Genomic DNA, 26,088 nt, shown 5'->3' on the forward strand with positions numbered 1-26,088 from the left:
GGCTGGGGCAGGGGGATGAGAGGTTCAGTCCTCTGCGGCTCCAGAGGAGGCAGCCCGGGCCGCTCGGGGTCCTGTGCAGAGGTAAAGACCGCTTGAAATCCACGCCGCGCGGGGGCTGGGCCCAGGGCTCGGCCCGGGGGTCTGCGGGAGGGCGGCGCCGCGCTCGGGGCCCGGGGCGGGGCCATGCCGGGTCAGCTGACCGTCAGGACCAATGACGCGCGGGGGCGGGGCCGGACGCGGGCGGGGCCAGGGGCGGGCCGGCCGGGGGCGGGGCCATGCCGGGTCAGCTGACCGCCAGAACCAATGACGCGCGGGGCGGGGCTGGTCGGGGCCGGGCGGGGCCATCCCGGGTCAGCTGACCGCCAGGACCAATGACGCGCGGGGCGTGGCCTGGACGGGGCTGGCCGGGGCCTGGGCGGGGCCGGCGGACGGGGCGGGGCCGGGGCGGGGCCGGCCGCGGGGACACTCAGCCATGGACGAGCCGAGCCTCCTGCGGCGCCGCGGGCTCCAGGTGAGTCCCCGCGCGGGCGGAAGCGCCGCGGTGCCTTCGGGGCGGGGAAACTGAGGCCGGGAGCGGGGAAGGCCGGGAGCGTCCGACGGCGCCCTCTGCCCGCCTGCTGCCCAGCGCGTTTTGCGCACGATGGGAAGGGAGGGGTCTCCGTTAGACGGGTGGGGACACTGAGGCTGGGCCCCTGTCGTGGGGAGAAGGAGCTCCAGGGTCCCCGCACCACGTCCGCCGGAGGCGCCGAGCTCCAGCGTGTGCAGCCTCTGAGGTGGACAGAGCCAGCTGCCGGCCAGGGTCGCTGCTGGCAGCCAGTCCCCTGCCTCCGCTCCCTTCTACAGATGTGGAAACTGAGGCTCTTGCTGGGACCCCCCCCCCCCCGCACCCCCGAGGCTGCCGGGCTGGGATTCCGTCTCTCCAGGAGTCCGTTTGACAGGGAGCCGCAGGGTGTGAGCGCGGTGGCTTCTCCGAGCCCCCGTTTCCCGGTTTACCGCGTTCGCGCCCCCGGGAAGTGAGAACGAAAGCGAGTGCCGGGCACTCCCGGTTGTGGGGCTCTGGGAGGCGAGGCCTCTGGCCTTTCTGGGCCTCAGTTTCCCCGTCTGTAACGTCTGCAAAGCTCACGAAGGTTGGCCTGGTTGGGTCTGAGGCTGGGACCGCGCCGCCGGTTGCCCTGCATCTATTGAGCGCCTGCTGTGTGCGAAGCCTTGGGCCCCGGGCGGGTGCGGGCGGCGCTGGCCGCAGGGCGGGTGCGGCCGGGCACAGGGCCGGGCACAGGCCGGGCACAGGCCCGCGGAGTTTGGGGAAGTAAAGGTTGAGCAAGGCGGCTGGAGCGGGTGGGGCGGGTCCCCCGGAACCCGGGAGCGGAGACCCGGGGGGGGGGGGTGGCGCGGCGGTGTCGCCCGGGCCTCGTTAGATGCGAGCCCGCCCTCGGCCTCTTAAAATAGAGACGCCGCCTCCGGGTGAGCAAACGGGGGCGCGGCTGACGTCAACAAGCGGGACCTGCTCCACGCGGGGGTAAATATTTTCAGATGACAGGTCCCACGGTACACACGGCAAAACTGAGGCCCGGCGCTGCGGGGCGCCTCTCAGGGTCAGGCGGCCGTGGGTGGGCTTCAGGGAGCGGCGGGGAGCGCAGGGAGGGCCGGGGGAGCGGCTGGCGGGTGCAAAGGCCCGGGGGCGCAGGGCCCCGAGAGGTGTCCGGAGCTGACGTTGTTTGTAAGGAGAACTAAGGTCTGCAGCCGGCGTGGTGGCGCACGCATTAATCCCAGCCCTCGGTAGGCTGAGGCGGGAGGGTCCCGGAGTTCAGGGGCAGCCTGGGCCCCGTGAGACCCTGCCTTGAAAAACCCAAACAGCAAAACAATCCCGAAAAACCCATTTCTCAGAGCTGGGGGGAAGGATAGGGGTGAGCGGGCGGCCAGAAGGCTCCAGGGTCCAGGCGCTTGCGGCCAAGCCTGGAGACCTGGGTTCGGTCTCCAGATGGACCTGGTGAGGGAGAGAGGGAATTACACAGTCCGTCCTCCGAGGCAGCCGGCGCGCACACGGACACACGTGTAGCCGGTGCCACGGCGGGTGCTGGGTCGGGGACGGCCCGCCACTCACCGGAGACGCCGGAGTAGGAAACATCAACAATCCTACTGCAGACCCCAAGTCACAGCCCGGGCTTCAGACCCGCTCCGGGCCGCCCTCTGCAAGCTGACATCTGAGTTAGAAATCGGGCGGGGCGGGGCGCATCTGCAACCGGAAATTCGGGAGCCACAGCCGACCCGCCGGAGGTCAAGGGCTCCGTTCATAAGTGCTGGAGGAGAGCCCTCTAGTAGCCCAGGCTGGCCCTGACGCCCGGCCGTCTCGCTTCCAGCAGGCCTGGTTGATGGCCCTGGGGACGGAGCCCAGGCTGTGTGCTCTGGTCGCTGCTGCTCACCGTGTAGACCAGGCTGGCCCGCCGCAGCCTCTGGGGCAGCCGGAAGACAGGCAATGCTCTCCCGTGCCACAGGCTAGCCCGTATGGGGGTCTTCTCAGCCCTGTGTTCACGGTCATGGCGCACGCCGTGGAGTTGGGAAGCTGAGGCAGGAGGAGGCTACAGAGCCAAATCCCCACCAGCCGGGTACTTCCGGGGTGGAATCTGGGGTGCGCTGCTCACAGTGCTCGCTGCTCACAGTGCTCGCTGCTCACAGTGCTCGCTGCCCACAGTGCTCGCTGCTCACAGTGCTCGGTTTCCCCAGCTACAAATGGGCTCGGGCCCCGGCCCCTCCTCCAAACTGTGGTCTGCAGGCTGGGGCTGGGGGGCCGCACTCCAACCCCCAGGAGCCATGGAATACAACAGTGAAAGGCAGACCAAGTTGGGGCTGTGGCTCAGTAGGTAGAGTGCTTGTGCTCAGTAGGTAGAGTGCTTGTGGCTCAGTAGGTAGTGCTTGTGCTCAGTAGGTAGAGTGCTTGTGCTCAGTTGACAGAGTGCTTGTTGCTCAGTTGGTAGAGTGCTTGTGGCTCAGTTGATGGAGTGCTTGACTAGCACGCATGAAGCCCTTTGGCCCCGGCCCCAGCACGGCTCACCCTAAGTGTGGTGCGTGCCATCCTTCAGGAGTGGAGGCAGCAGGGTCAGGGGTTCGAGGCCGGCCTGGACTGCAGGGAGGGCCCGGGCGACAGCTGCCTGCGCGCCCAGCACCCTGGAGGCTGAGGCAGGAGGATGGCGAGTTCCGGGCCGCCAGCCCGGCTGCGCAGAGGCCCCAGGAACAGTAAACAGCAGGCAGGAGCGGGGCGTCGGCGTGGGCGTCGCCGGGAGCAGCTGGCGAGCGGGCTGGGAAGCAGATGGCGCGGGGACGCCGCGGGCCCACTTCCGGGAGCTCTCCGGGCCCGCCCCCCCCGCGAAGTCCTTTGGCATCTTGGGGGGCGCTGAAGATGCCGACGGCGGGTTCTGGGGGACCCGTGTTTTCTAAGCGAGTTAGCTGGGGCACAGAGAGGTTGGGCGGTTGACGGACGCCACACAGCAGCACCCCGATCCGGAGGAAACGGCCGTGACTCGGGGAACCGGGCTCGGCCTCCGAGTTCAGATCCTGTTCCTGGCCCGGTAGTGGGGGGAGCCGGGGGGAGACACACACCTCCGTGAGTGGACGAGACCGGAGACCCGGGCCCGGCGTGGGCCCAGCCCCTCCCCTGGCCGGCCAAGCCTGGCCGCCGAGTCCAGCGCCTGGCAGTCTCCGCCCCCCTCCAATTGGCTGTGGGGCCGGGTGACGTCAGCGGTTGCCATGGCAAACGCCCGCCCGGGGACGTGGGTAGCCCGGAGCCCACCGCTGTAAAAATAGTGATGTCCCCAACGCGGCCGCCCCGCGAGCCGGCCTGTGGGCCGGGGTGTCTGCAGAGTCGTTCCCCGGCCTCCCGCTCTGCGTCTGTGCCTCAGTTTCTCATCCTGCGTGGCAGTGTCTGCTGAGGCCCGTGCTGGATTGAACCGGCAGGAGTCCCGGCGGCGACAGCCATGTCCCCCGGTTAGGAGTGCAGCCTTGCTGGCATCAAGGCCACTGCGCAGCCGGGGAAACCGAGGCACGGCGTCTCCGAAGCCTTCGCAAGGCTGCACGCAGGTCTGGGAGTCAGGAGACTCTGACAGAGCTCTCTCAACATTTGAAAAACCTCCCTGACGCAGTTGGTGGCACAAGTCTGCCCTAGCAGCAGCTGAGAAGCTGAGGCAGGAGAATCACAATGAGTTCCAAGCCACCCCGGGCTACAGGCAGAGTCTGTCTCCAACACAACGCCAGGGTCACCAAGCTGGCAGCCCGTCCCCTTCCCTGGGACCCACAACGACAAAGGGAAACTCATTCTTGCGAGTTGTCACATGTCCATGACACACGCACACACGCACGCACGCGCACACACACCACAGATTTTCCATGTGTGTGCTCAGAAAGGACTGCAGTCCCAGTGGACCCCGAGGCCAAGGTTCTCTCGGCCTTGTGTACAGGACAGAAGCCAGCGTTGGTGTAGACCAATGTGTTTGTTTTTCCAGACAGGGTTCCTCTGTGTCACCCAGGCTGTCCTGGAGCTCGCTCTGTAGCCCAGGCTGGCCTCGAACTCACAGAGATCCCCCGCCTCTGCCTCCCGAGTGCTGGGATTAAAGGCGTGCGCCACCACCACTCAGCTCTTTTCATGATTTTTATTACATTTATTCATTTATCGTGTGTGGGCACGGGCACACACAAACACTTGTGAACGAGGAGAACTCCCAGGGGTCGGGTCTCTCCTTCCACTGCGTGGGTCCTGGGTGGGCAGGTTTGGCAGCAAGCACCACCTACCCACTGAGTCATCTTGCTGACCCCGTTTGTATTTTAGAGTCCCCTCGCCTGCCCACTGGGCTTCGGGCGGCGTGGGAGTGGGTGAGAAACACCCAGGTGGGAGTGAGGACTAGGCTGCTGGACGAGCGTGGCGGGTCGCCTTCCGTGTGAGGACTCTAAGGCCGGGGCAGGGCTCGGTGTGAGCAGGTCTTGACGTGGCTGGGCCTCGAGAGGCTGATGTGGGGTGTAGTGGGTGGGAGACTTCCTGGGCTGACCCCACTTTCTCTGTCTCGTTTCAGAAAGAGCTGAGTCTTCCACGCCGAGGGCGCGGGTGAGTGATTTATTCAATGATTAATACAACTACAACGTTGCCTTTCTTTTGCCGCGTGTGTGGTGTGTGTGTGTGTGTGTGTGTGTGTGTGTGCTCACAAAACTAAAACCAACCAAACAAACGCCGTCTTCCACCTGATTCTTTGAGGCAGGGTCTCTCAGTCATGCGGAGCTCAGCAGCATGCTCTGGTGATCTGTGATGGCTGCCGGCCCAGGCCGGGATTACAGGTGGCCGCCAGCCCCCGTGGCTTCTCCGCCTCTGAACTCCAGTTCCCATCCTGCACAGCAATCACTCTAACCACTGAGCTCCCCAGTGCTCCCCTCCTTTTAAAAGAATCTTCCTAGCTTGGGATCCAGCCCAAGCATAGTTGGTGGCCACTGCCTGTGATCCCAGCAGCACCCTGGGGTCTGAGAAAGGAAAATTGAGGGTTCCAAGCCAGCCTGAGCTACGTGAGACCCTGCCTTAAAAAATAAATAAAAATTAAAAAGCGGCCGGGCAGTGGTGGCGCACGCCTTTAATCCCAGCACTCGGGAGGCAGAGGCAGGGGGATCTCCGGGAGTTCGCGGCCGGCCTGGGCCACAGAGCGAGATCCAGGAAAGGCGCAAAGCTACACAGAGAAACCCTGTCTCGAAAAACCAAAAATAAAAATAAAAAAGCCACTATCTGCAGGGTTTAACTCCACCGTAGCACACTCGAAAGCCATAGACTCTTGAGATTGCTCAGTGGAGGAGGCAATTGCTGTTGTTCTCGGTGCCCAAACGCGGTCCCACAAGTTGCCCTCCGACCTCCAGGAGTGTGCAGAGATGAGCTCCCTTCCACTAAATAAATAAATGTACAAAAAGAAAAAGATTTGATCCTCAGCTCTAGGGAGGAAAAGTTATGAAAAATTACCTTCTAACCCGAGTCCATTGGATGGGCTTGCGTGCCCCGTGACAGGGACTCGCTTCCTTCGGCGCCCGCCAACAGAATCCATGAGGCTGGCATCATCTGGGGAGATTCGGAGCTCAAAGAACATTTTGTTCTGTGCGTCCCGGGTTTACAGATGGATCAACAAAGCCGGGGGTGGGGCTTTCTCGCCTCCTGTTCACTGAGAGCGCACAGCCCGGGACACCCCACCTTCGCAGGCTGCGTGCGCCGCAGTCGGAGACCGGGGCGCTCCATGTTTGATCTTGTGCTGGGCCCTCCCTGTTGGAGAAACGGGAAGGAGACGGTTCAGCCGCTCTGGCTCTCGGGTTCTTAATGGGGACACAAACGGTGAAATGTGTGTGTGTTCAGGGGAAATTAAACAGAAAGAGACGGAGAGGCGCTGGGGGTCCCGTGGAGGAGGTGAGGTTTGATCCTGGAGAGGACGAACAGCGGGATGGGGCGGTCAGTGTAGGGACAATAGCGTTCCCGAGGGACCGGCGTGGGCAAAGGCAGTGGGGTGGAGAACGAGGCGTGGGTTCTGAAAGTGGGGTCTCTGTGACCCCCAGTCATGCGCACTGTGGCTGGGCTGGGGCGGGGCCGGACCTTGCCCTGAGTGCACCGTAAGGGCCCGGGGCGGGAGGAGCGCAGTGCACCGACCTCGAGGGTAAAGTGAGGGCCAGAGCCCTCGGGAAGCTGCCAACCCCGCCAGCCGTGCTGTGCGTGGCTCGGCCGGGGCCGTCAGGGACCAGGTCTGTGCGGCAGCGGCGATCGGAGGCGACAGGCCGACGCGAGCCGGGCGGGAGGTCCCGGTCCGCAGGGCCCAGGCCGCCTTTCCTTCCGCGCGTGGCCGGGCGAGCTGAGTGTCCCGGGACCGGGGCAAGGAGGCTCAGTCTGCAGCCTCCCCCGCGGCGTGCGTGCGGGTCCCGCCAGCCTGACTGCGCACGCGCTCGGTCGCTTGGCGCTCAGCCCCGCCCCACTGCGAGAGGCCCCGCCTCCGTCCCCACCCCCAGCACAGTTCTTCGGAGTCCTGAGTTCGGACAGTCCCAAGGGCCGGTCCCGAGGCCGAGCCCACTCAGGCCCCTGCCCCGAGTCCTGCAAATTGCTCCCATGCGCCCCGCCCATCGAACACATCGTGAGGCCACGCCCTCCGGCACAAGCCGTACTCAGCTATGCGGCACTAGGCTCCGCCCTCCTTAGAGTACGCTTTTCCCCTCGGAAGCCCCGCCCCGCAGCCCGCGGCCCCGCCCCGCAGCCCGCGGCCCCGCCCCGCAGCCCGCGGCCCCGCCCCGCTCCCTTACCACGGACCCCAGAAGCCCGGCTCCGCACCCACAGCCCTTCCCATAACCCCGCCCCCAAGTCATAGCCCCACCCACACATGTAGCCCCTCCCGGGCCTCTAGTCCCGCCCCTCGGTCCACCTTCTGCCCCGCCCACCGCCCCGCCCCACGCCCGTGGCCCCGCCCCCGCCCGCCGCCGGTGCGCGCGTCCCTCTGTCCATAGTCCCAGCGCTTCTGCTCGCGCCCGGTGCCACCGGGCGTCGGTCCCCTCGGCGCCGCCATGAAGTCCCGCAGGGAGAAATTGCTGATCCCCGCGCTGACGCTCGAGTGAGTACCGAGGCCGAGCCCCGCGGTGCGGCCCCCGGGAGCCCGCGGGGGTCACGCCAGGTCGCCGCGGGGTCACCGCCGCCTCTGTCTTGCAGTCTGTCGCCGAGCAGCCAGAGCCCCTGCCTGCTGAGCCCCGGCAGCCCGTGCAGCCCGTGCAGCCCGTCGCTGGGCCTGCAGCCCTGGAGGTGAGTGGCGCCGCCCCGCACGCGCGCCCGCCCTCCGCTCGGGCCTTTCACACCCCCTGGCCGCCCCAGGCCTCAGTGTCACCCCCCGCTCGGCCCCGACCCCGCGGGAGCTCGCAGCTGCAGGCTGGGCGCGGGGCAGGTGTCCAGGCGACGCCAGAACTTGAGCCCAGCGACTTCCCGGGACAGGTGCGGGGTTCCCAGGGCCCTGCCGGGTTGTGACCTCGAGGACCCGCCGGAAACTCCTCCCTCTGGTCACACACGAGCTCAGCCAGGCTGCACTGGTCCGAAAACAGCCAGGCACCGAGGGCCGCTCTGCCCGGGCCGTGCTCCCCAGCTGAGGAAACTGAGGCTCCGAGGCAGGCCTGCTCTGACTCCACCACACCCTCCCGAGAGTCCGCGCCCCTCGGTGACTGCCCGGCCGGTTTCAGAGGCTTACCTCTCGGGCAGCCAAGAGTCTTGACTTACCTGGGGGCCATTTACACCTTAGGACGAATGAGCTGCTCAGCGCGGTCTGTGGTTTTGAGTGAGGACACATGGCACCATGGGGTCCACACTAATTCTAGACCATGATTCCTTCACTCACTCAGCAAACACTCTCTAGGCGCCTACCAGCATTCCAGGTAAAAAGTCCGTAGTGGAGAACAAGAATGACGGAGACCCTCGGAGCGTCCTCAGTGGGCTGGCGGAGGTGGCCAGGGAACAGAGGATGACTAATGCATGTGTTCAGTGCTGGCCTCTTGGGGAGGTGACTGGAGATGTGAGCAGAGATGTAGGTGAAGAATAGCCCCGGGACTGCGTGTGCAGTGGTCTTGGGGCAGGGTGGGGTTTGTCTTTAACCCGCCTTTTAGGGGAATAAAGGCCTTGTGGGGACTGGGACGTCTGGAGGGACGCTGGAGTGTCTGGAACTGGCTGGGTTTGCTGTCGCCGCACTGACTGAGGCCCAGGGGCGCCCTGGGAGGCAGTGCCAGGACAGATGCATCTCTGAGCCCTTGGCACCAACCCATGGGAGGGCGGACCAGAGGGAGGGACCCTGCGTTGGGGATGCCTGCGACTGAACAGGTTTTACCTGAAGGAAATGGAGGAGGCACTGGTGGGGATCCAGGTCGTCGCAGTCCCCACCAGAGGGCGGCAGAGCCCCTGCGCCGGCGGCCACACAGCCTGGGCTTCTCTCCCCTGCACTGGACCAGGATGGATCGGATTTGTTTAGCGCCCCTCTGGTCCCTGCGCTGTAGGGAGAAGATGCTCCTGTGTCCCACAACCCCAGACCTTGTGCAGCCCACCCGCCTCTCCATCTCCATCTCCGCGCTTGCCACTGCTCTGCTCAGAGCTCTGCTCCCGCCTTTTCACGTTTGAAGGCCTCACCAAGTCCGCAGGATGATGGAAGCTTCCACGAGGCTCCATCCTTCCATACAGCGGCTCACTAAAGTGAAACCACTCAGGACTGACTTCCTTGGGCTTTTTGCTTTTTGCTTTTTTAGATGCTAGGTAACGGCTCTGCATTTCAGCCACACCCCCAGCCCCTCACGGGATTCTAGGCGGGGGCTCCACCCCTGACCACGCCCCCAGCCCCTCACTGGGGATTCTAGGCGGGGGCTCCACCCCTGACCACGCCCCCAGCCCCTCACTGGGGATTCTAGGCAGGGGCTCCACCCTGACCACGCCCCCAGCCCCTCACTGGGGATTCTAGGCGGGGCTCCACCCTGACCACGCCCCCAGCCCCTCACTGGGGATTCTAGGCAGGGGCTCCACTCTGAGCCACGCCCCCAGCCCCTCACTGGGGATTCTAGGCGGGGCTCCACCCCTGACCACGCCCCCAGCCCCTCACTGGGGATTCTAGGCGGGGCTCCACCTCTGATCCTTCTGATCCTTGGTTTTTTTGAGACAGAGGGTTTGTTTTGTCTATTGTTTTTGTTTGTTTGTTTTTTAGACTTTTAACTCAAGGCAGGGTTTCTCTGTGTAGCCCTGGCTGTCCTGGAACTCGCGCTTGTAGACCAGGCTGGCCTGGAACTCAGAGATCCACCTGCCTCTGCCTCCCGAGTGCTGGGATTAAAGGTGTGCACCACCACCGCCTGGTGAGAGAGCAGGTTTTTGGACCCCTTAGGTTGTAGACCAGCCTGGCCTCAAACTTTCCGTGATCCTCCTGCCTCAGCCTCACTAGTGTTGGTGGAAGGCGTGCACCTGCTGAGAGGTCTCCTCTTCCTGTGTGATTCTGAGTGCTCGTTTCCTTCAGAACTTTGAGACCTTCAAAGGCTTGGCCTGAATCTTTGTGCTCGCACTGTATGCTCCGGCAGGTATGCAGCAGGTGCTTACGTGATGCTCTGGTGTGGATGAATGGGAAGCAGGCAGAGGGGCTCTACTGTCCTTCGGGGGGAAGACCACCTCGAGTTGGCCCTCTAGGACACAGAGACTGCCCCGGGGCCTTGGAGGCCAAGCACTGACGGAAAGTAGATTTACCTGTGGAGCCAGGACATGGGGCTGGGGGACAGGGGCCGCGCCCTGTGCCGGGAGGGAAGAGGTGACAGGATGGGTTGGTCAGAGTAAGACACACCTAGGCTTTTGCCATTTAAGCTGCAGCCCCAGCAGAGAACTGGTCACGGGTGGTATCGGACCCTGCCCCAAGAATGCTTCCTCCAGGACTGGGGCCCTGCTGGAAAAGCTGTAGGGAGCTGTGGAACAAGTTGAGCAAGCGGTGCACTCAGCCGCTCACGCTGGGCAGTCACTCTGGATTAGCATAGCCAGGTTCTCCAGAGCTGGAAACTGAGGCCAGCGGGCTGGGAGATAGGGCGGCCAGGGCAGTGGGGCCGTGGGGTGGTCAGGGGTGAGGGAATAGCTGTGTGTGGGGTGTGTGTGGAGGTGCGCCCCCAGGCACAGGGTGAGTGGATGCCTCTTCTGGAGGGGAGGCCGGTGAAACCCAGGGCCATCCCCATTTGGGTCCCCAGAGTCAGGAGGCTCAGAGCCTTTTGTAGGGGATTAAGACCTGACGCCCAGAGTCACAGCAGACATTGTAATCCTCTTTGTCACATCTGGCCCCTGCAGGCCCCGTCCTTGGGACTCAAGACATGTGCTCCAGCCCACTCACTTCCCTCCAGGGCCTACCATGATGTGGTCCTCAGCTTTTGTCCCTGGAAGCCACCCAGCTTCTCACTGGAGTCTTCATCCTCCAACTTCTGAAGGTCTTTGCTTTCCAGGACAGACACGGGAATCTCAAGCACCATGCACAGCACCCTATTGCTCTTTCAGTAAAACTGAGTCCTTAATGCAGCGATGTGGATAGCTCTGTGAGCAGCACCCCAGTCTGTGAGACCTTATCCTCATTCTCTTCGTTCTCAGGGCTGAGGTCATCATGTGCCTGTCTGCCTGTCTGTCTGCCTTCTTTTCTAGTTCTTGAGAAATATAATCCAGGCAGGCCTTGAGTTCCTAGTCTTCCCTCTTATGTCCTGTGATGAAGGTGTATGCCACCAATCCCAAGAGTGATAAGGTGCTGGGGATGGAACCCAGGGCCTCCTCAGGCCAGACAAGCACTCTCCAGCTGGGCTACATCCCCTCTTTCTTTGAAATTACTCTTGAATTTCTTCATTGTTTCCTGTTTATTCTCTCTCCCATCTGAGACCAAGGACCACAGACCCCTCCCCCAGGTCACCCCTAGGTGTCCCAGAGGCAGGCAAACTGTAGGTGTTCAATAAATGTTTATCGAGTGAATGAATGAGTGGGTATGGGTTTGTGCTCCAGCCAGCAAGGGTGGGGGACACCAGATGTGGCAGTGTCTGGGTGCCCCGGCTTCCTTGGCTATCTTCTTGTCCCAGGTATGGGGCCTTGGCTTCAGATCCCAGCAAGGCAGGGATAGAAATGTCTAATGGTCAGAATGAGCCGCACTGGCTGCCCAGGGCCTGAGGGAGAAGGACGTGTGCCTTTGGTGACTAAGTGTGTGCGGCTCATCACCTCTGCAAATGGCTTTTGTGGCCGCGCACGCAGGGCCTGTGTGTTGCCACCACGCCAGGTTACAGACGGGAGGAAGGGGCGGCGCCGGCAGGGATGATACCCCAGGGACAGGGACAGACCCGCCGCGCCAGTGCCGCCAACTCCGCACCCCGCCGCCCCTGCCCTAGCAACGCCCCGCCCTCACTGCGCAGAGCCCTAGCAACGGCCAGGTAACCCCGCCCATTCTGCTCAGAACCCTAGCAACGCCCTGCCCATGCTGCTGAGGTCCATAGCAACGTCCCACCCTCACCTAGAGCCCCTCTCCCTGTGGCTAGCGCCCTAGCAACAGCCTGCCTGTGTTGCTGAGGCCCATGGCAACGCCCCGCCCTCGCTGTGCAGAGTCCTAGCAACGGCCAGGAAACCACGCCCCCTCCGCTCAGACTCCTGGCAAAGTCCTGCCTGGGATGCTGGGGTCCATAGCAACGTCCACGTTCGCTCCGGAGCCCTAGCAACGGCCCGCGCCGTCCGTCAAGGCCCGCGCCACGCTGGGCGCCAGGCGGGTTCTGACTGCGCTGTCTCAGCGCTTCCGGCAGAGCCGCAGAAACGCAGGCTCCCTGGCAACGCCCCGCCCCGCCGCCCTCCTCCATAGCGACGCCACGCCCCCGCTCCGCCCCTCGGCTGGGCGGGGCCCCGCAGAGCTTCCTCCTTGCCGCCCCGCGCGCTCCCGGTAGCCCGCGGCCGCCGGGCCGCTCCACGGGGCTCAGGCTGAATCCGGCCGATCCGGCCGAGGCCCCGGCGCGCGGGGGGAGGCAGCATGTCGGACCCCAGCTACTGGACGGCAGTGGCGGCTCCCGGACACCGCAGCCGCTTGGCCAAGGGTGCGCTGCTACAGCGTTCCAAAAGGTAGGGGCGGCTTGGAATGCGGGGTCGAGCTGGGCGCGCCCGGGATTCGAACCTGGGACTCGGGCTGCGCAGAGCGAGGAATGTGGGAAGAATGGAGCGGTCTGTGCTGGGCGCTCAGCGGAAACGTTGGCGCAGAAGCAAATACTCACGGCCCAGGCTGACGAGTGGGTGGCAGGTCTGCAGCCAAGGCATGCCTGGCTTCTCCTCGGCCCAGGTCCTTCTCTGCAAGTGAGAGATGGTGCCTCAACTAGACCCAGGTTCAAAGTGCAGCATAGTACTACCGTGCTGTGTGACCCCAGGGAGTTCCCCAGCCTCTCTGTGCTTGGGTTTCTGTGTGCTTGGGTTTGTCTGGATAGGCAAAGTGTGAGTTGCAAGGAGCATGAGTGCTGAATCCAGAGCTTCGTTTGTGCCCGCAGATACTGTGGTGCCCTGCATGGCCTACAGGCCTATGAGAGCTTGCATACAAGGAGCTGTGTAAGCAGTCGGCGTCTACTGTGTGCTCAGGTGGGATGGGTCCAGGTTCTCTGAGGTGTCCAATACGGTTGTTGTCGAGGCCTTGCCAGTAAGCATGAGGAACCAGCCAATCTCATTGGCCGCCGCTGCAGGACGTGGGGGCAGCCGGGGGCAGGGGGAGGGTGTGGCTGCCTGTGTGTGTCGTGTGCAGAGGGGGGGGCGCAGGAAGTCCTGCAGGGACCTTTGGGTTCCGCTTCTGCACCCACACCTCAGCCGAGGGGGCCATTCCTCCACTCTCGACATCCGCAGCCCCGACTCCCCTGTGTCCCACACCTGTGGCTCAGCCACTCGGGGGTGTGGCCTCCGCACCCCGCGCGTACGGCCCCCAAGTCCGTTCACGGGCCGTGCTGGTTCTGTGGACCTTCGGGGTGCGCGATGGGGAAACCGAGGCTCCGCGTCAGGGCCCTGGCTCCGGGCACTCGCTGCCCGTGCCCTTGGCGGCTCCGAGGCCTTCCTCTCGGCCTGCAGGCTGTGCCCCTCACCACCCGAACCCGCCCTCCTCCCCCAGGCCTGCCTGTCGCTCCCTCTGACTGCAGAGCTGCGTTGGCGAGGGCTGTGTGGGCCGCTCTCCCTGTCTGTCAGCGCCACTGTTGCTGGGTGACTGGAGGGGCTGGGAGGGGGCAGGGACCTCACGGCTTCGGCTCTGCCAAGGTGGAGGCGAGACTCGGGGCCCAGTGGGCAGAAGGGGCCAGAGGCCTGGGCTGGGGCTCAGGGCAAGTGGCCAAAAGGGACGTGGGATCGGAGGAGGGGAGGGGTGGGGAGTTAGGACAGGGACGGCCAACCCGAGAGTCGCCATGCTGACTCTGGGTATTTTCATCGGGTCAGACTAGCTTTTTGCTTCTGTATGTAGCCCAGGCTGGCCTCCAACGCACGGAGAGTTTGTTATTAAAGGAGTGTGCCGCCACCCCAGGAAGTAGTCAGCTCTTTGGGGTCTCGGGAAGGTGGGGACAGCAGCTCCAGGGACAGGAGGACCTGCTTCCCACAGCCATGGCAAGCTCGGGGCCATCACCGCCTCCCCCGCCGACTCGCGGTGTGCCTGGCAGGGGTCATGGTGCCAGGTGAAGGAAGAAGGCTGGAAAGTCTGTCGGTGTGTCCTGGTCGTGTGCCAGTGTCCCCATGAGGCTGGATGGGCTTCCTCCAGCTGTGTTCTCAGTGGATGGAGGCTGGGAAGGGAAGATTCAAACGCCATCTCAGGAGAGCAGGCCATGAGAGCGCCCTCCAGAGTCCCGAGGCCAGCCTGTGCTATGTGAGAGAGACTCTGCCTCAAAAATAAGAGATGTTTGCACTGGGCATGGTGGCACACGCCTTCAATCCCAGCACTCGGGAGGCAGAGCCAGGCGGATCTCTGTGAGTTCGAGGCCAGCCTGGGCTACCAAGTGAGCTCCAGGACAGGCGCAGAGCTGCACAGAGAAAGGGATGTTTGGTGACCCCCGTGGGTCTCAGAACCTCCTGCTAAACCGAGGAGGCAGTGCTTGGTCTAACGCGGCCCGCGGCAGCCCGAGTGCACTCCACGCCGGGCGCCCGGTTCCCGGGTCCCCTGGTCCCTCAGGCTCACCATCTAACCCGGTCCTTCCCTCCACAGCTGCCGCAGTGGAAACCGGAAGAGCTTAGTTGTGGGGACGCCCTCGCCCACCATCTCCAGGCCGCTGTCGCCACTGTCTGTCCCAACCGGTGAGTGGGGAGACCCGGGCGGGTGGCTGGGACCTGGCGGCACCCTGACGCCCCCTCCTCAGCAGGTAACAGCCCCGTGGACAGCCCCCGGAACTTCTCGGCGGCGGCGGCGGCCCTCAACTTCCCCTTCGCCCGCAGGTGAGTGTCGGGGCGGGCGGCACACAGGGCCGGTGCCCTCGGGGCCAGAGCCGCGCCCGCCCTCACTGATGCCCTCCCTGTCCCCCCTGCCCGGCTCTGGCGGCCCCCGCGGCGTCGGCCCTGGTAACCATCACCCTGCACAGCCACCTCTGTGACAGGTAACCGGAGTCCCGTGGAGGACGAGGGGCCGCCGCTGTACCCAGAATCCCTCACTCACTAACCGCCTCACTCGCTCACTAACCCAGAACTGACCGGCGTGCCCAGGGCCTCAGCTTCCTTGGGTTGTTGGGGGCTGTGACCCCCGACACAGCCGACAGGTCAAAGCTGGTGTGGCACGCGCACCAGGGAGGGCTTCCTGGAGGCGGTGCCTGCGGGTCCTCGGTCCGGACAGCGGGGCTCTGCGGCCTGCGGGTCCTCGGTCCGGACAGCGGGCTCTGCGGCGCGGCCAGCTGCCCTCCCACCCGCCCCTGTCCCCTCCAGGGCCGACGGCAGGAGATGGTCGCTCGCGTCGCTCCCGTCCTCCGGCTATGGGACCAACACTCCCAGCTCCACCGTGTCGGTACTGACGGCTGCCGGGCGTGCGGGGGCGGGGGCTCCGGGGGCTGCGGGGGAGGCGGGAGCGGCGGGGGCGGGGTCCGGGGCGGCGGGGTCCGGGGTCCGGGGGCGGCGGGGTCCGGGGGTCCGGGGGCGGCGGGGGCGGCGCCGGTGCGGAGCCCGCGGTGACCCCGGCCTTCTCCCCGCCCAGTCAAGCTCCTCTTCCCGGGAACGTCTACACCAGCTTCCCTTCCAGCCCACGGCGGACGAGCTGCGCTTCCTGTCCAAGCACTTCCGCAGCTCCGAGAGCGTGGTGGACGAGGACGGAGGCCGCTCCCCGCGAATGCGGCCCCGCTCGCGCAGCCTCAGGTAGGCCTGGGCCGGGGCCGCTGCACCCTGTCGGCCCTCCGTGTCCCTCACCCGCCTGTCGCGTTTCCAGCCCTGGACGCACGTCGGGAACCTTCGACAACGAGATTGTGATGATGAACCACGTGTACCGGGAGCGCTTCCCCAAGGTGTGCGGCCGGGCCCGCCCCCGTCCGTCACCAGACCCCGCCCCCGCCGGCCCGCCCCGTCAGTCACCAGACCCCGCCCCCTGTCCGTCACCAGACCCCGCCCCCCGCCGGGCCCGCCCCGTCAGTCACCAGACCCCGCCCTGTCCGTCACAAGATCCCGCCCCTGTCCATCACCAGGGCCCGCCCCCAGCCGGGCCCGACCCGCCCTCGTCATTCACGAGACCCCGCCTCCGCCGGGCCCCCCCTGTCAGTCACCAGACCCGGGCCTGCCCCCGGTCAGTCACCAGACCCCGCCCCAGCCGGGCCCGCCCCCCGTCAGTCACCAGACTCCGCCCCAGCCGGGCCCGCCCCCCCGTCAGTCACCAGACCCGCCCCCGTCAGTCACTAGACCCCGCCCCCGCCGGGCCCGCCCCCGTCAGTCACCAGACCCCGCCCCCGCCGGGCCCGCCCCCGTCAGTCACCAGACCCCGCCCTAGCCGGGCCCGCCCCCCGTCAGTCACCAGGACCCAACCCCCTGATCGGTCTCCCCAGCCCGGGCCTGCCAGCCCAGGTCGCACACTTTCTACCCAGGTCACCCCGCTCGGGTCCTTCCCCTCCTGCCCTCCCGGCCCCGCCCCTGCCACTCACCCCCGCCCCCCGCAGGCCACCGCGCAGATGGAGGGCCGGCTGCAGGACTTCCTGGCAGCGTTCGCCCCTGGCGACCGCCTGGCGCTGGCTGACGGCGTCCTGGGCTTCATCCACCACCAGATTGTGGAGCTGGCACGGGACTGCCTAGCCAAGTCGGGCGAGGCCCTGGTCACCTCCCGCTATTTCCTGGAGATGCAGGACAAGCTGGAGCGGCTGCTGCAGGACGTGCGTGGGGGCGGGGCCCGGCGGGTGGCCACGCCCACGGGGTGGGGTGTGTTTGGGCAACGCCTTCTTGGGCGGAGTGTGCAGAGCCCCAGCCGCTCCCTGGGGCGTGGGCGGGGCTTCGTCCGCTGTGGGCGGGGCCCTCTGCTGTGGGCGGTGTCCTCCGCTGTGGGCGGGCCGTGTCCGTGGGCGGGGCCGTGCCTTGGGGGGCCCTCTGCTGTGGGCGGGGCCGTGCCCTGGGCGGGGCCCTCTGCTGTGGGCGGGGCCCCTCCGCTGTGGGCGGGCCTCACCGGTGCCCCCCGCCCGCAGGCGCACGAGCGGTCCGACAGCGCCGAGGTGGGCTTCATCGTGCAGCTAGTCCGCAAGCTGCTCATCATCATCTCGAGGCCCGCGCGGCTGCTGGAGTGCCTGGTGAGCCGCCCCGGGGGGCACGGGGGGCCCGGGGCTCTGGGGCCCGGCGAGGGCCAGGGCTCACGGCCTCTCCCGCACAGGAGTTCGACCCCGAGGAGTTCTACCATCTGCTGGAGGCTGCGGAGGGCCAGGCCCGTGAGGACCAGGGCGTGAAGACCGACCTGCCGCGCTACATCATCCGCCAGCTGGGCCTGGCCAAGGACCCGCTGGAAGGTGAGCGGCGCCCAGAGCAGAGAGGATCTGGGTTCGAACCCAAGGCTCGCTGTGCCCCGGGGTCTCGCTCAGCCTCATTCTGCTTCCCCAGACCCTGACCCTGCACCATGGGGTAATGCTCCCTGAGACTCACTAGAGCCTGCCAGTCCCCGGCGCAGGGAAGTACCGGGTCTACTCCAGCGGAGGAGCACCCGGGCGGCTTTTCTAGAAGACTCTGTAATTCTTGCTATTGGACTATAGAGTGAAATCCCATTTAAAATAAAAAAGAAATATTACCTCGTTTGACAGAGATCCAGCCTCTGAATGACCTGGATGAAGACCAGTCCCCAGCTCCTGGACACCCTGAGGTGAGTTAAAAGCTGAGGCAGGCACGTTTTATCCTTTCCTGGGTGGCTGGAAGAGGGGGTAAGCTCTGAAGCAGATGCTGAACCGGGCGGGTGTGACTGCCCTTCATAGAGGTCTCCCACGCATGGGCTCAGCTGGAAAGGGCACTGAAAATGTGGGTCTGGAAGGATGTATAGGAGTTTACCAGGAAACAGGCTTTATTAAAAACATCAACAACCAAAAAAAAAACAAGACCCTAAGCAACTGGCATACTGGGTTGACCAGTTTGGAAGAGAGGAAGTAGCCTGGTCAGTGAGATGGCAGCGTAACTTGGGAGCAGCTTTGCAGGGGGGACCCTGAGCTCCCCCTTATGTGTAGAGCCAAGGCCTGGGCGGTCCGTCCCGGAGGAAGCCGTGCGAGAGCGACTTTGAGACCATCAAGCTCATCAGCAACGGAGCCTACGGGTGAGTCCTGGGTCCCCGGTGCGGCCTGGGTCCCCGGCGCGGCCCGGGCTCGGTGCCGTGCGGGTGCCGCCGCTCAGCTTCGCACTCCCGCGCACAGGGCCGTCTACCTGGTGCGTCACCGGGACACGCGGCAGCGCTTCGCCATCAAGAAGATCAACAAGCAAAATCTGATCCTGCGCAACCAGATCCAGCAGGTGTTCGTGGAGCGCGACATCCTCACCTTCGCCGAGAACCCCTTCGTGGTCGGCATGTTCTGCTCCTTCGAGACCCGCCGCCACCTCTGCATGGTCATGGAGTATGTGGAAGGTGCGGCCCGGCTGCCCTGTCCCCCGCATTCCCACCCCGGGCCCCGGGAGGTTCAGAGTAAGGAGCGTGGGCCCGGAGAGCTCAGGCTGCGGCCAGGCCGGGAGGGGCGCTGCAGCAGGTAAGGAGGCCGCCGGGCAAGGGGAGGAGCTTGCAAGTAGTAGGCGCCCCTGTGTGCACAGGGCCACGTTAGAGCTCAGCCTTGGTGGGTGGAGCCTGGAGACCCCGCCCCACGATGACCTCGGCAGCCTGGGCGGAGCCCGAGCCTGACCCAGGTCCCCTGCAGGAGGCGACTGTGCGACGCTGCTGAAGAACATGGGCCCGCTGCCTGTGGACATGGCGCGCATGTACTTCGCAGAGACGGTGCTGGCGCTGGAGTATCTGCACAACTACGGCATCGTGCACCGCGACCTCAAGCCTGACAAGTGAGCGGCCACGGCCGGCTGGAGCTGCTGGGGCGGGGCTGCTGGGGCGGGGCTCTGGCAGCCTGGGGCGGGGCCGGGGGCTGCTGGGGCGGGGCTCTGGGCAGCCTGGGCGGGGCTCTGGGCAGCCTGGGCGGGGCTCTGGGCAGCCTGGGGCGGGGCTCTGGGCAGCCTGGGCGGGGCTCTGAGCTGAGTTGGGGCGGGTCTGGGGGGGCCTCGAGGGCTGCCTGAATATCCCAGTTTAACTACTTTAGCATCACAGAGGCCCTGCAGCCAGAAGGCAGGGCAGATACACACACTGAGCACCTACTCTGTGCAGGGTAGGGGTCGCTCATTTGTTTAGTGCCAGCTGTATGTGAAGCAGGACATGTGAGCAGAAGCGTTCAGAACCTTGTGCTGTTTGCTCTCGGCTCAGCTGATATATTTGGCACCTGCTGTTTAACTCGGAGCTTGATGTTCTGTGCAGCCGAAACAGTGCACATACACAGTAGTCACAAATGCGTGCTTCTCACGTAGCCCAGACATGCAGGAGGAGCCACATGAGTGAAAAGCTGTGCATACAGAAAGTGAGCTCCAGGGGGGGTTATTTTTAAGCAGGAGATGTATTTACAAGGTGCATAAAAATATAAGGTCATAGCAGGACATGGTGGCACACATCTGTTATCCTGGTACCCACAAGACTGAGGCAGGGGTTTAGGAGTTTAAGGCTAGCCTGAACTACCTAGTGAGTTTGAGGCTGCCCTTGGCCACATGGGGGAAAAAGATTTTTTTAAAAAAGGCCGTGCATGCCGACATGGGCTACCTACCTAGTGAGAACTGGTCTCAGAACAAAACAAGAGCGATACGTCCAGTGGGTGCTTCAGTCTTGGCCACCATGCAGGGCTCCGGCCCCCCTCCAGACCTCCTCCAGCCCCCCTCCAGCCTGGGTGTCCTGGCCTTGCCCACAGCCTGCTCATCACCTCCCTCGGCCACATCAAGCTGACGGACTTCGGCCTGTCCAAGATCGGCCTCATGAGCATGGCCACCAACCTGTACGAGGGCCACATCGAGAAGGATGCCCGAGAGTTTGTGGACAAGCAGGTGCGATCCAACCCAGGGGCAAGACTGAAAAGCCTACCTGGCCAATTTCCCCCAGGCCGGCCAATTTCCCCCAGGCCGACCTCATTTCCCTGTTCCACACAGGTGTGTGGGACGCCCGAGTACATTGCACCCGAGGTGATCTTCCGCCAGGGCTATGGGAAGCCGGTGGACTGGTGGGCCATGGGTGTCATCCTGTATGAATTCCTGGTGGGCTGTGTGCCGTTCTTCGGGGACACGCCTGAGGAACTGTTTGGACAGGTGGTCAGCGGTATGTCTTGGCCAGGCGGGCTGACCGCAGTGCTGAAGCACGTGGGGGACTTGTTGGAAGGTGCTAGAAAGGGCGTCCTGTCCCCCCCCCAGATGAGATCATGTGGCCGGAGGGAGATGAGGCGCTTCCCGCCGATGCCCAGGACCTCATCACCAGGCTTCTGCGCCAGAGCCCAATGGACAGGCTGGGAACTGGTGAGTCAGTGGGGTGGCCGTGTGGAGGAGGAGCCTGGAGCGGGGTTTTGAAGAGCACGTAGGAGTGGAGTAGAAGCTCTAAGACTCTGAGGACAGCAGCTGGGTCTGGGTCTCACCGTTTCCTTGACCACACTCCTGGGTCTGTTCTGGCCCCACCCAGTGGAGAGGGAGGCAGCCCGTGGGGGGCACACGGGGCTCAGCCTGCATGTCCACAGGGGGCGCTCACGAGGTGAAGCAACATCCCTTCTTCCTGGCCCTGGACTGGGCGGGGCTCCTCAGACACAAGGCAGAGTTTGTCCCCCAGCTCGAAGCTGAAGATGACACCAGCTACTTTGACAGTAAGTGGGGTCCTGGGTGCAGACCCGCCCCTCACCCCACCCCAGTGGGGCCCTCGGGGTGCAGACCCGCCCCTCACCCCACCACAGTGGGGCCCTCGGGGTGCAGACCAGCCCCTCACCCCACCCCAGGACTCACGGCTTGTCGGGGTCCTCCCTGTTTCTCTCCTCTTATGTAAAACGGAACGTAGCTCAGCATTGACATCTGCACCTCACTTTAGATCCACACAGCTTTTGGGGACACAGTGGGATCTGCTGAGGTTGGAGATGCCTGGCAGGTTCCAGCTCAGCTTCCTGTGCTGGCTGGGCCATCCTCCTCCTGTCCCTGCGTCCAGCACAGGCCTGGGCCCCTCAGGGTGTCCCCAGCTGCTCCAGCTGCTCCCTCACTCCCACAGCGCGCTCTGAACGGTACCGCCACTTGGGCTCTGAGGACGACGAGACCAATGACGAGGAATCTTCTACGGAGATTCCCCAGTTTTCCTCCTGTTCCCACCGCTTCAGCAAGGTGGGCTGGCCTGCAACCCTGTGTGGTTTGTTCCTGAGACAGGGTCCTGTCCAGCTGTCTACCCTCCTGCCTGCCGCAGCCTCCCGGTGCTGGGATGACAGGCGAGTGTCACAGTCCGCCTACTGACACTAAAACCCTCACAGGTTTACAGCAGTTCCGAGTTCCTGGCCGTTCAGCCCACGCCCACCTTTGCTGAGAGGAGCTTCAGTGAGGACCGAGAGGAAGCGTGGGAGCCAAGCTTGGCCGGGGACCGTGGCCGCCGGCTGAGCGCCGACCTCCGGCTGAGCTCCGACCACCGGCTGAGTGCCGACCTCCTCCGGTAGGTGGGCTGAGGAGTTAGGGGGAGTCGGATCACAAAATCTGATGTTGAAGGAGCTTCCCATTGGCCGAGTAGAAAAGGATGAAATGTAAGTGGTCTCTGGCAGAACGGCTCCCGCGGCCCCTTCTGTCCAGAATGGACTTGGCCAGCGAAGTCCACCCATCCTTCAAGTTCCAGGCTCAAGAGAAACTGTCTCTGGAGAGTGGGGATCGGAAACTGGGGTTTCCTCTCAGCGTGGCTCCTCCCTCCAACAGGCTGCGGTCCTGGACGGGCGCCTCCTCCGGCCAGCCCTCCTCCTCTCTGCCCGACCGGGGCCCCAGCCCGTCTGCCCTAGGCACCGTCAGCTTGGACACGATGCCCAAGTTTGCCTTCTCTTCTGAGGATGAGGGAGCAGGTTCAGGGCCTGCTGACCCCAAGAAGCCCGTCTTCATCCTGGGGGAGCCTGACCCCGCGCCCCCAACCACCCCAGTGACACCCAAGCCTTGCAACCTCTCGGGTAGGTGGGCCTGAGGGGGATCTCCAGAGCTGGCCGTCGGGGACGGGCTTTGAACAGGGATGGAGGTTTCTCCAGAATCAGACTTTTGTAGTAAGGTCGCCCTGCACCCCGAGCCTGGGGGGGCTCACATGGTTGGGGGCCAGAGGGGAGGTCAAAGGTCACCCTTTGCCCTCAGCTGACACGGCGGTCCTCAGCCACGCTCGCCTTCGGAGTAACAGCACGGGCGCCCGGCACTCGACCCCTCGGCCGCTGGATGCCGGCAGAGGCCGCCGCCTGGGAGGCCCAAGAGACCCCGGGCCCGAGAAGCCCCGGGCCTCGGCTGGCGGCGGGGGCCGAGTGCCCAAGTCGGCCTCGGTGTCCGCCCTGTCCCTCATCATCACGGCAGGTGAGAGTCGCCCACACTGTCCTCGACGCCGGGGCGGGTGGGGAGGGGTCTGGACCGGTGCCCTGGGCCCCTGGGTGGGGCCTGACGGACAGAGACCCACGCGCACTGTCCCCCCACAGACGATGGCAGCGGGGGTCCCCTCATGAGCCCGCTGTCGCCGCGGTCGCTGTCCTCCAACCCCTCCTCCCGAGACTCCTCCCCCAGCCGGGACCCGTCCCCCGTGTGCGGCAGCCTGCGGCCGCCCATCGTCATCCACAGCTCGGGCAAGAAGTACGGCTTCAGCCTGCGCGCCATTCGCGTCTACATGGGCGACAGCGACGTGTACACGGTGCACCACGTGGTCTGGGTGAGCCCCCCCCCAACCCCACGGTTGGTCCGGGCCGTGGGGCCCCGCCCTGCTCCACAGCTAGGGGAAACTGAGGCTGTGGCTTAGCAGCCCTAGGCGCAGGTTGCACACGGGCCTGCGGGTGCGGCCTGACCTCTGACCCCTGGACTGTGCCCGCAGAGCGTGGAGGAGGGGAGCCCCGCGCAGGAGGCGGGGCTGCGCGCCGGGGACCTCATCACGCACATCAACGGGGAGTCGGTGCTGGGCCTGGTGCACATGGACGTGGTGGAGCTGCTGCTCAAGGTGTCCCCCCCCCCCCCCGCGTCCCCTCTGCGCCCGGGTCCCAGGCCCCCCGGGTGACTCGTGTCCCCCCCCCCGCGTCCCCTCCGCGCCCGAGTCCCAGGCCCCCCGGGTGACCGGTGTCCCCCCCTCCCGCAGAGCGGCAACAAGATCTCCCTGCGCACCACGGCCCTGGAGAACACCTCCATCAGGGTGGGGCCCGCGCGGAAGAACGTGGCCAAGGGCCGCATGGCCCGCCGAAGCAAGCGCAGCCGCCGGCGCGAGACCCAGGATCGGTGAGCGGGGCGGGCAGTGGGGCCCCGGCCCCCGCCGCCTCGGCCGCCCTCACGGTCACCGTGCTTGTCCCCAGGCGGAAGTCCCTGTTTAAGAGGATCTCCAAGCCGGCCTCCGTGCTCCACACCAGCCGGAGCTTCTCCTCCGGCCTGCACCACTCCCTGTCCTCCAGCGAGAGCCTCCCCGGATCCCCCACGCACAGCCTGTCCCCCAGCCCCACCACGCCCTGCCGCAGCCCTGCGCCCGACGCCCCCACAGGTGGGTGGCGGTCCACACGGCAGAGGTAACCGAGGCCTGGCAGCGCTCAGGGAGACAGGCAGACAAATGAAGAGTTCCAGGGCAGCCTGGGCTACACAGCAGATCTCAGCCTAGCCTCGGCTTCACGAGACTGCATGGGAACATGAATGTGTGGTGTATGTGACAGGAGGCAGTAGGGAGCCCGGGTGTGTGCTGGAGCTGAGGGATGGCATGCTGACCTCATGTCGACTGTCCACCATGTTTAAGGGTCAGACACAGCTTTGAGGAAGGGACAGGCTTCTGGGAGGAGGGGTAAATGATGCCTGGTTTTGATGGATGCATAGGAGTTCACTAGCTCAGGCCAAGGGCACTTCCCTGTGGGATGAAGGGTAGGGGGTAACAGTGGGGGGCGTGGGCTGCCTCCAGTCCAGGAGGGACACTAACCAGTCCCTGTTGTCCGCCCGCAGACGCCGCGTCCCCACCCAGTGTCTCCCCGAGCTCCAGCAGCCCCGCCTCCCCTGCCACAGGCCACACCCGTCCCAGCTCACTGCACGGCCTGGCGGCCAAGCTCGGGCCCCCTCGTCACAAGAGCGGCCGCCGCAAGTCCACCAGCAGTATCCCGCCATCCCCGCTGGCCTGCCCGCCGGGGCCCCCGCCCCCGCCCCGCTCGCCGTCGCCCCTGCCGGGGCACATCCCCATACCCGCGCGGTCCCCTAGGCTGCGCAGGGGCCAGTCGGCCGACAAGCTGGGCCTGGGCACCAGTGAGCGGCTGGACGGGGACGCAGGCCGGCGAGGCCGGGGAGCGGAGGCGGAGCTGGTAGTCATGAGGCGGCTGCACCTCTCTGAGCGCCGGGACTCCTTCAAAAAGCAGGAGGCGGTGCAGGAGGTGAGCTTTGATGAGGAGCCCGGACCGCCTCGGGCAGTGCCCAAGATCGCTGTGCAGGGTGCAGAGGGCACGCCTGGGACCCAGGGGCCAGCCGTGAAGGACTGACTGCCATCCCTGGCCAGTTCCTCACGGAGCTGTCGTTTCCACAAGGTCACAGCTGGATGGGTTCAACCGTCAGCTGGGACGCGTGGCTGGAGGGTGCCCCCCACCCAGGAAGAACTGGGATGGGGCGCCTGCGACTTGTAAATAGCAAGGCCTCACGACTAATTTATTACTTTTTATAAGCAATAGCCAGGCTGGCCGCCCTGGTGGAGGAGGCTGTCTGCCTGTCTGTCTGTTCGTCCGTCCGTCTTGGGCCCTGCAGTGCAGCCGGCAGACCCTGTTCTCTGGGCCAAGGCAGAGCACTCTGGGCAACGTGTGTTTTCTCGTTTGTTCCGTCCTTTCCACGAATGTTTGGATTGTGTGTGTCCCCTTCCCACTTCCAACCCGGGACCCTCCAGGGCACACAGATTCTGTGTGGACAGAGTTTGGGATCTGGGTCTGTTGGCGCATGCTTGAGATCCAGAACTAGAGGGGCTGGGAGAGGGGCAACCAGTTCAGCGGTGGGCGGCACTGTGTGGGCTGCCTTCCTCGGGCTGACCGCTCTGCCTCTGGTCCTGCATGCTTCAGCTTAGCGCAGTGTGGGAACCAGGGGCTGGGTGACGAGAACTTCTCCAGACTGGGGTGCACCAGCCCACGGCCCAGTACAGGAAGTAGCTGACAACCCTGGGGGGCGCTATTACAGGGAGAGAAGTGTCCCCTGCAGGGCTGGAACTGACGCCCCACACCCCAAATCCATGTCCATGTGGGCAGAGTCCCACCACGGCCAGCCAGGACCATGCGACCTTCCTGACTTCGGCTTTGCTGTGTGGTTCTGGGAAATGTCTTGCCTATTCTGTGCCTGGGCTGCTGTGTTTACAAGACTAACCCCAGTGACTTGAGCACTTCCCAAGCACTGAGCACTCCCGGACCCCCCCCCCCCCCGCCTCCCTCGCTTTGTGTGATCCAAGCAAATGAGGATCCAGAGGCTGGTCCCACAACGGCCCAGTGAGATTCCAGGCTCAAGACAGGTCATGAGGGAGCCCAGGTTACCCCCATGATGCTGTGTGATCCAGCGTTCATCTAGCAGGGTTGCCAGTGATGCAGCACTGCCCACCCCATCGGGGTGAAACCCGCTCTGCACCCTCCCTGACTCCGGCCAGCACTGCCTGCTGGAGGGACACCAAGGCTGTGCATGACTAGCCCTCCGCCCATCCTGGAGCTGGCACTGAATAAAAGCCCATGCTGACATCAACTCCTGGTGTGTGCGTTTGTGGGTGGCTGGGGAGCTGGCAGGGAGAGGGGACAGCTGTGGGCTCAGTATCTGAGGTGGGTTTTGCAGGCTGTATAGGAGCTTGCTTAAGCACTTCAATCAGGCTGCATTCCAGCTACCTAAAAGGCTGGGTTCCATACTAGGCAGAGCGATGGGGCAAAAATCCCATCTCT

At 64.9% G+C, this 26,088-nt stretch overlaps 1 protein-coding gene across 10 annotated transcripts; it reads left to right on the forward strand.

Annotated features, from left to right (window-relative positions):
- On the forward strand, window positions 1-25,897 carry Mast3 (microtubule associated serine/threonine kinase 3). Of its 10 annotated transcripts, none has more exons than XM_037211845.1 (28): window positions 1-81; window positions 5,058-5,089; window positions 14,700-14,788; window positions 14,851-14,926; window positions 15,070-15,084; window positions 15,407-15,485; window positions 15,672-15,829; window positions 15,900-15,975; window positions 16,618-16,827; window positions 17,134-17,235; window positions 17,316-17,448; window positions 17,737-17,795; window positions 18,151-18,236; window positions 18,334-18,542; window positions 18,826-18,964; window positions 19,909-20,041; window positions 20,144-20,309; window positions 20,402-20,503; window positions 20,719-20,841; window positions 21,234-21,343; window positions 21,487-21,662; window positions 21,917-22,158; window positions 22,334-22,543; window positions 22,663-22,889; window positions 23,049-23,171; window positions 23,307-23,443; window positions 23,518-23,699; window positions 24,146-25,897. In XM_037211845.1, exons 1-28 carry the CDS (start codon window positions 16-18, stop codon window positions 24,667-24,669), a joined length of 3,984 nt encoding a protein of 1,327 aa, XP_037067740.1. In that variant the 5' UTR covers window positions 1-15; the 3' UTR covers window positions 24,670-25,897. The 10 variants fall into 10 exon arrangements, with proteins under 10 accessions (XP_037067740.1, XP_037067739.1, XP_028719257.2 ...); XM_037211844.1 differs by lacking the exon at window positions 1-81 and adding an exon at window positions 448-511; XM_028863424.2 differs by lacking the exons at window positions 1-81; window positions 5,058-5,089 and adding exons at window positions 7,479-7,598; window positions 7,694-7,783 and having other exon boundaries at window positions 23,518-23,724.
- The last annotated feature ends 191 nt before the right edge of the window (window positions 25,898-26,088 follow it).

Source organism: Peromyscus leucopus, chromosome 17, assembly GCF_004664715.2.
Source record: "Peromyscus leucopus breed LL Stock chromosome 17, UCI_PerLeu_2.1, whole genome shotgun sequence".
Lineage (NCBI taxonomy): Eukaryota > Metazoa > Chordata > Mammalia > Rodentia > Cricetidae > Peromyscus > Peromyscus leucopus.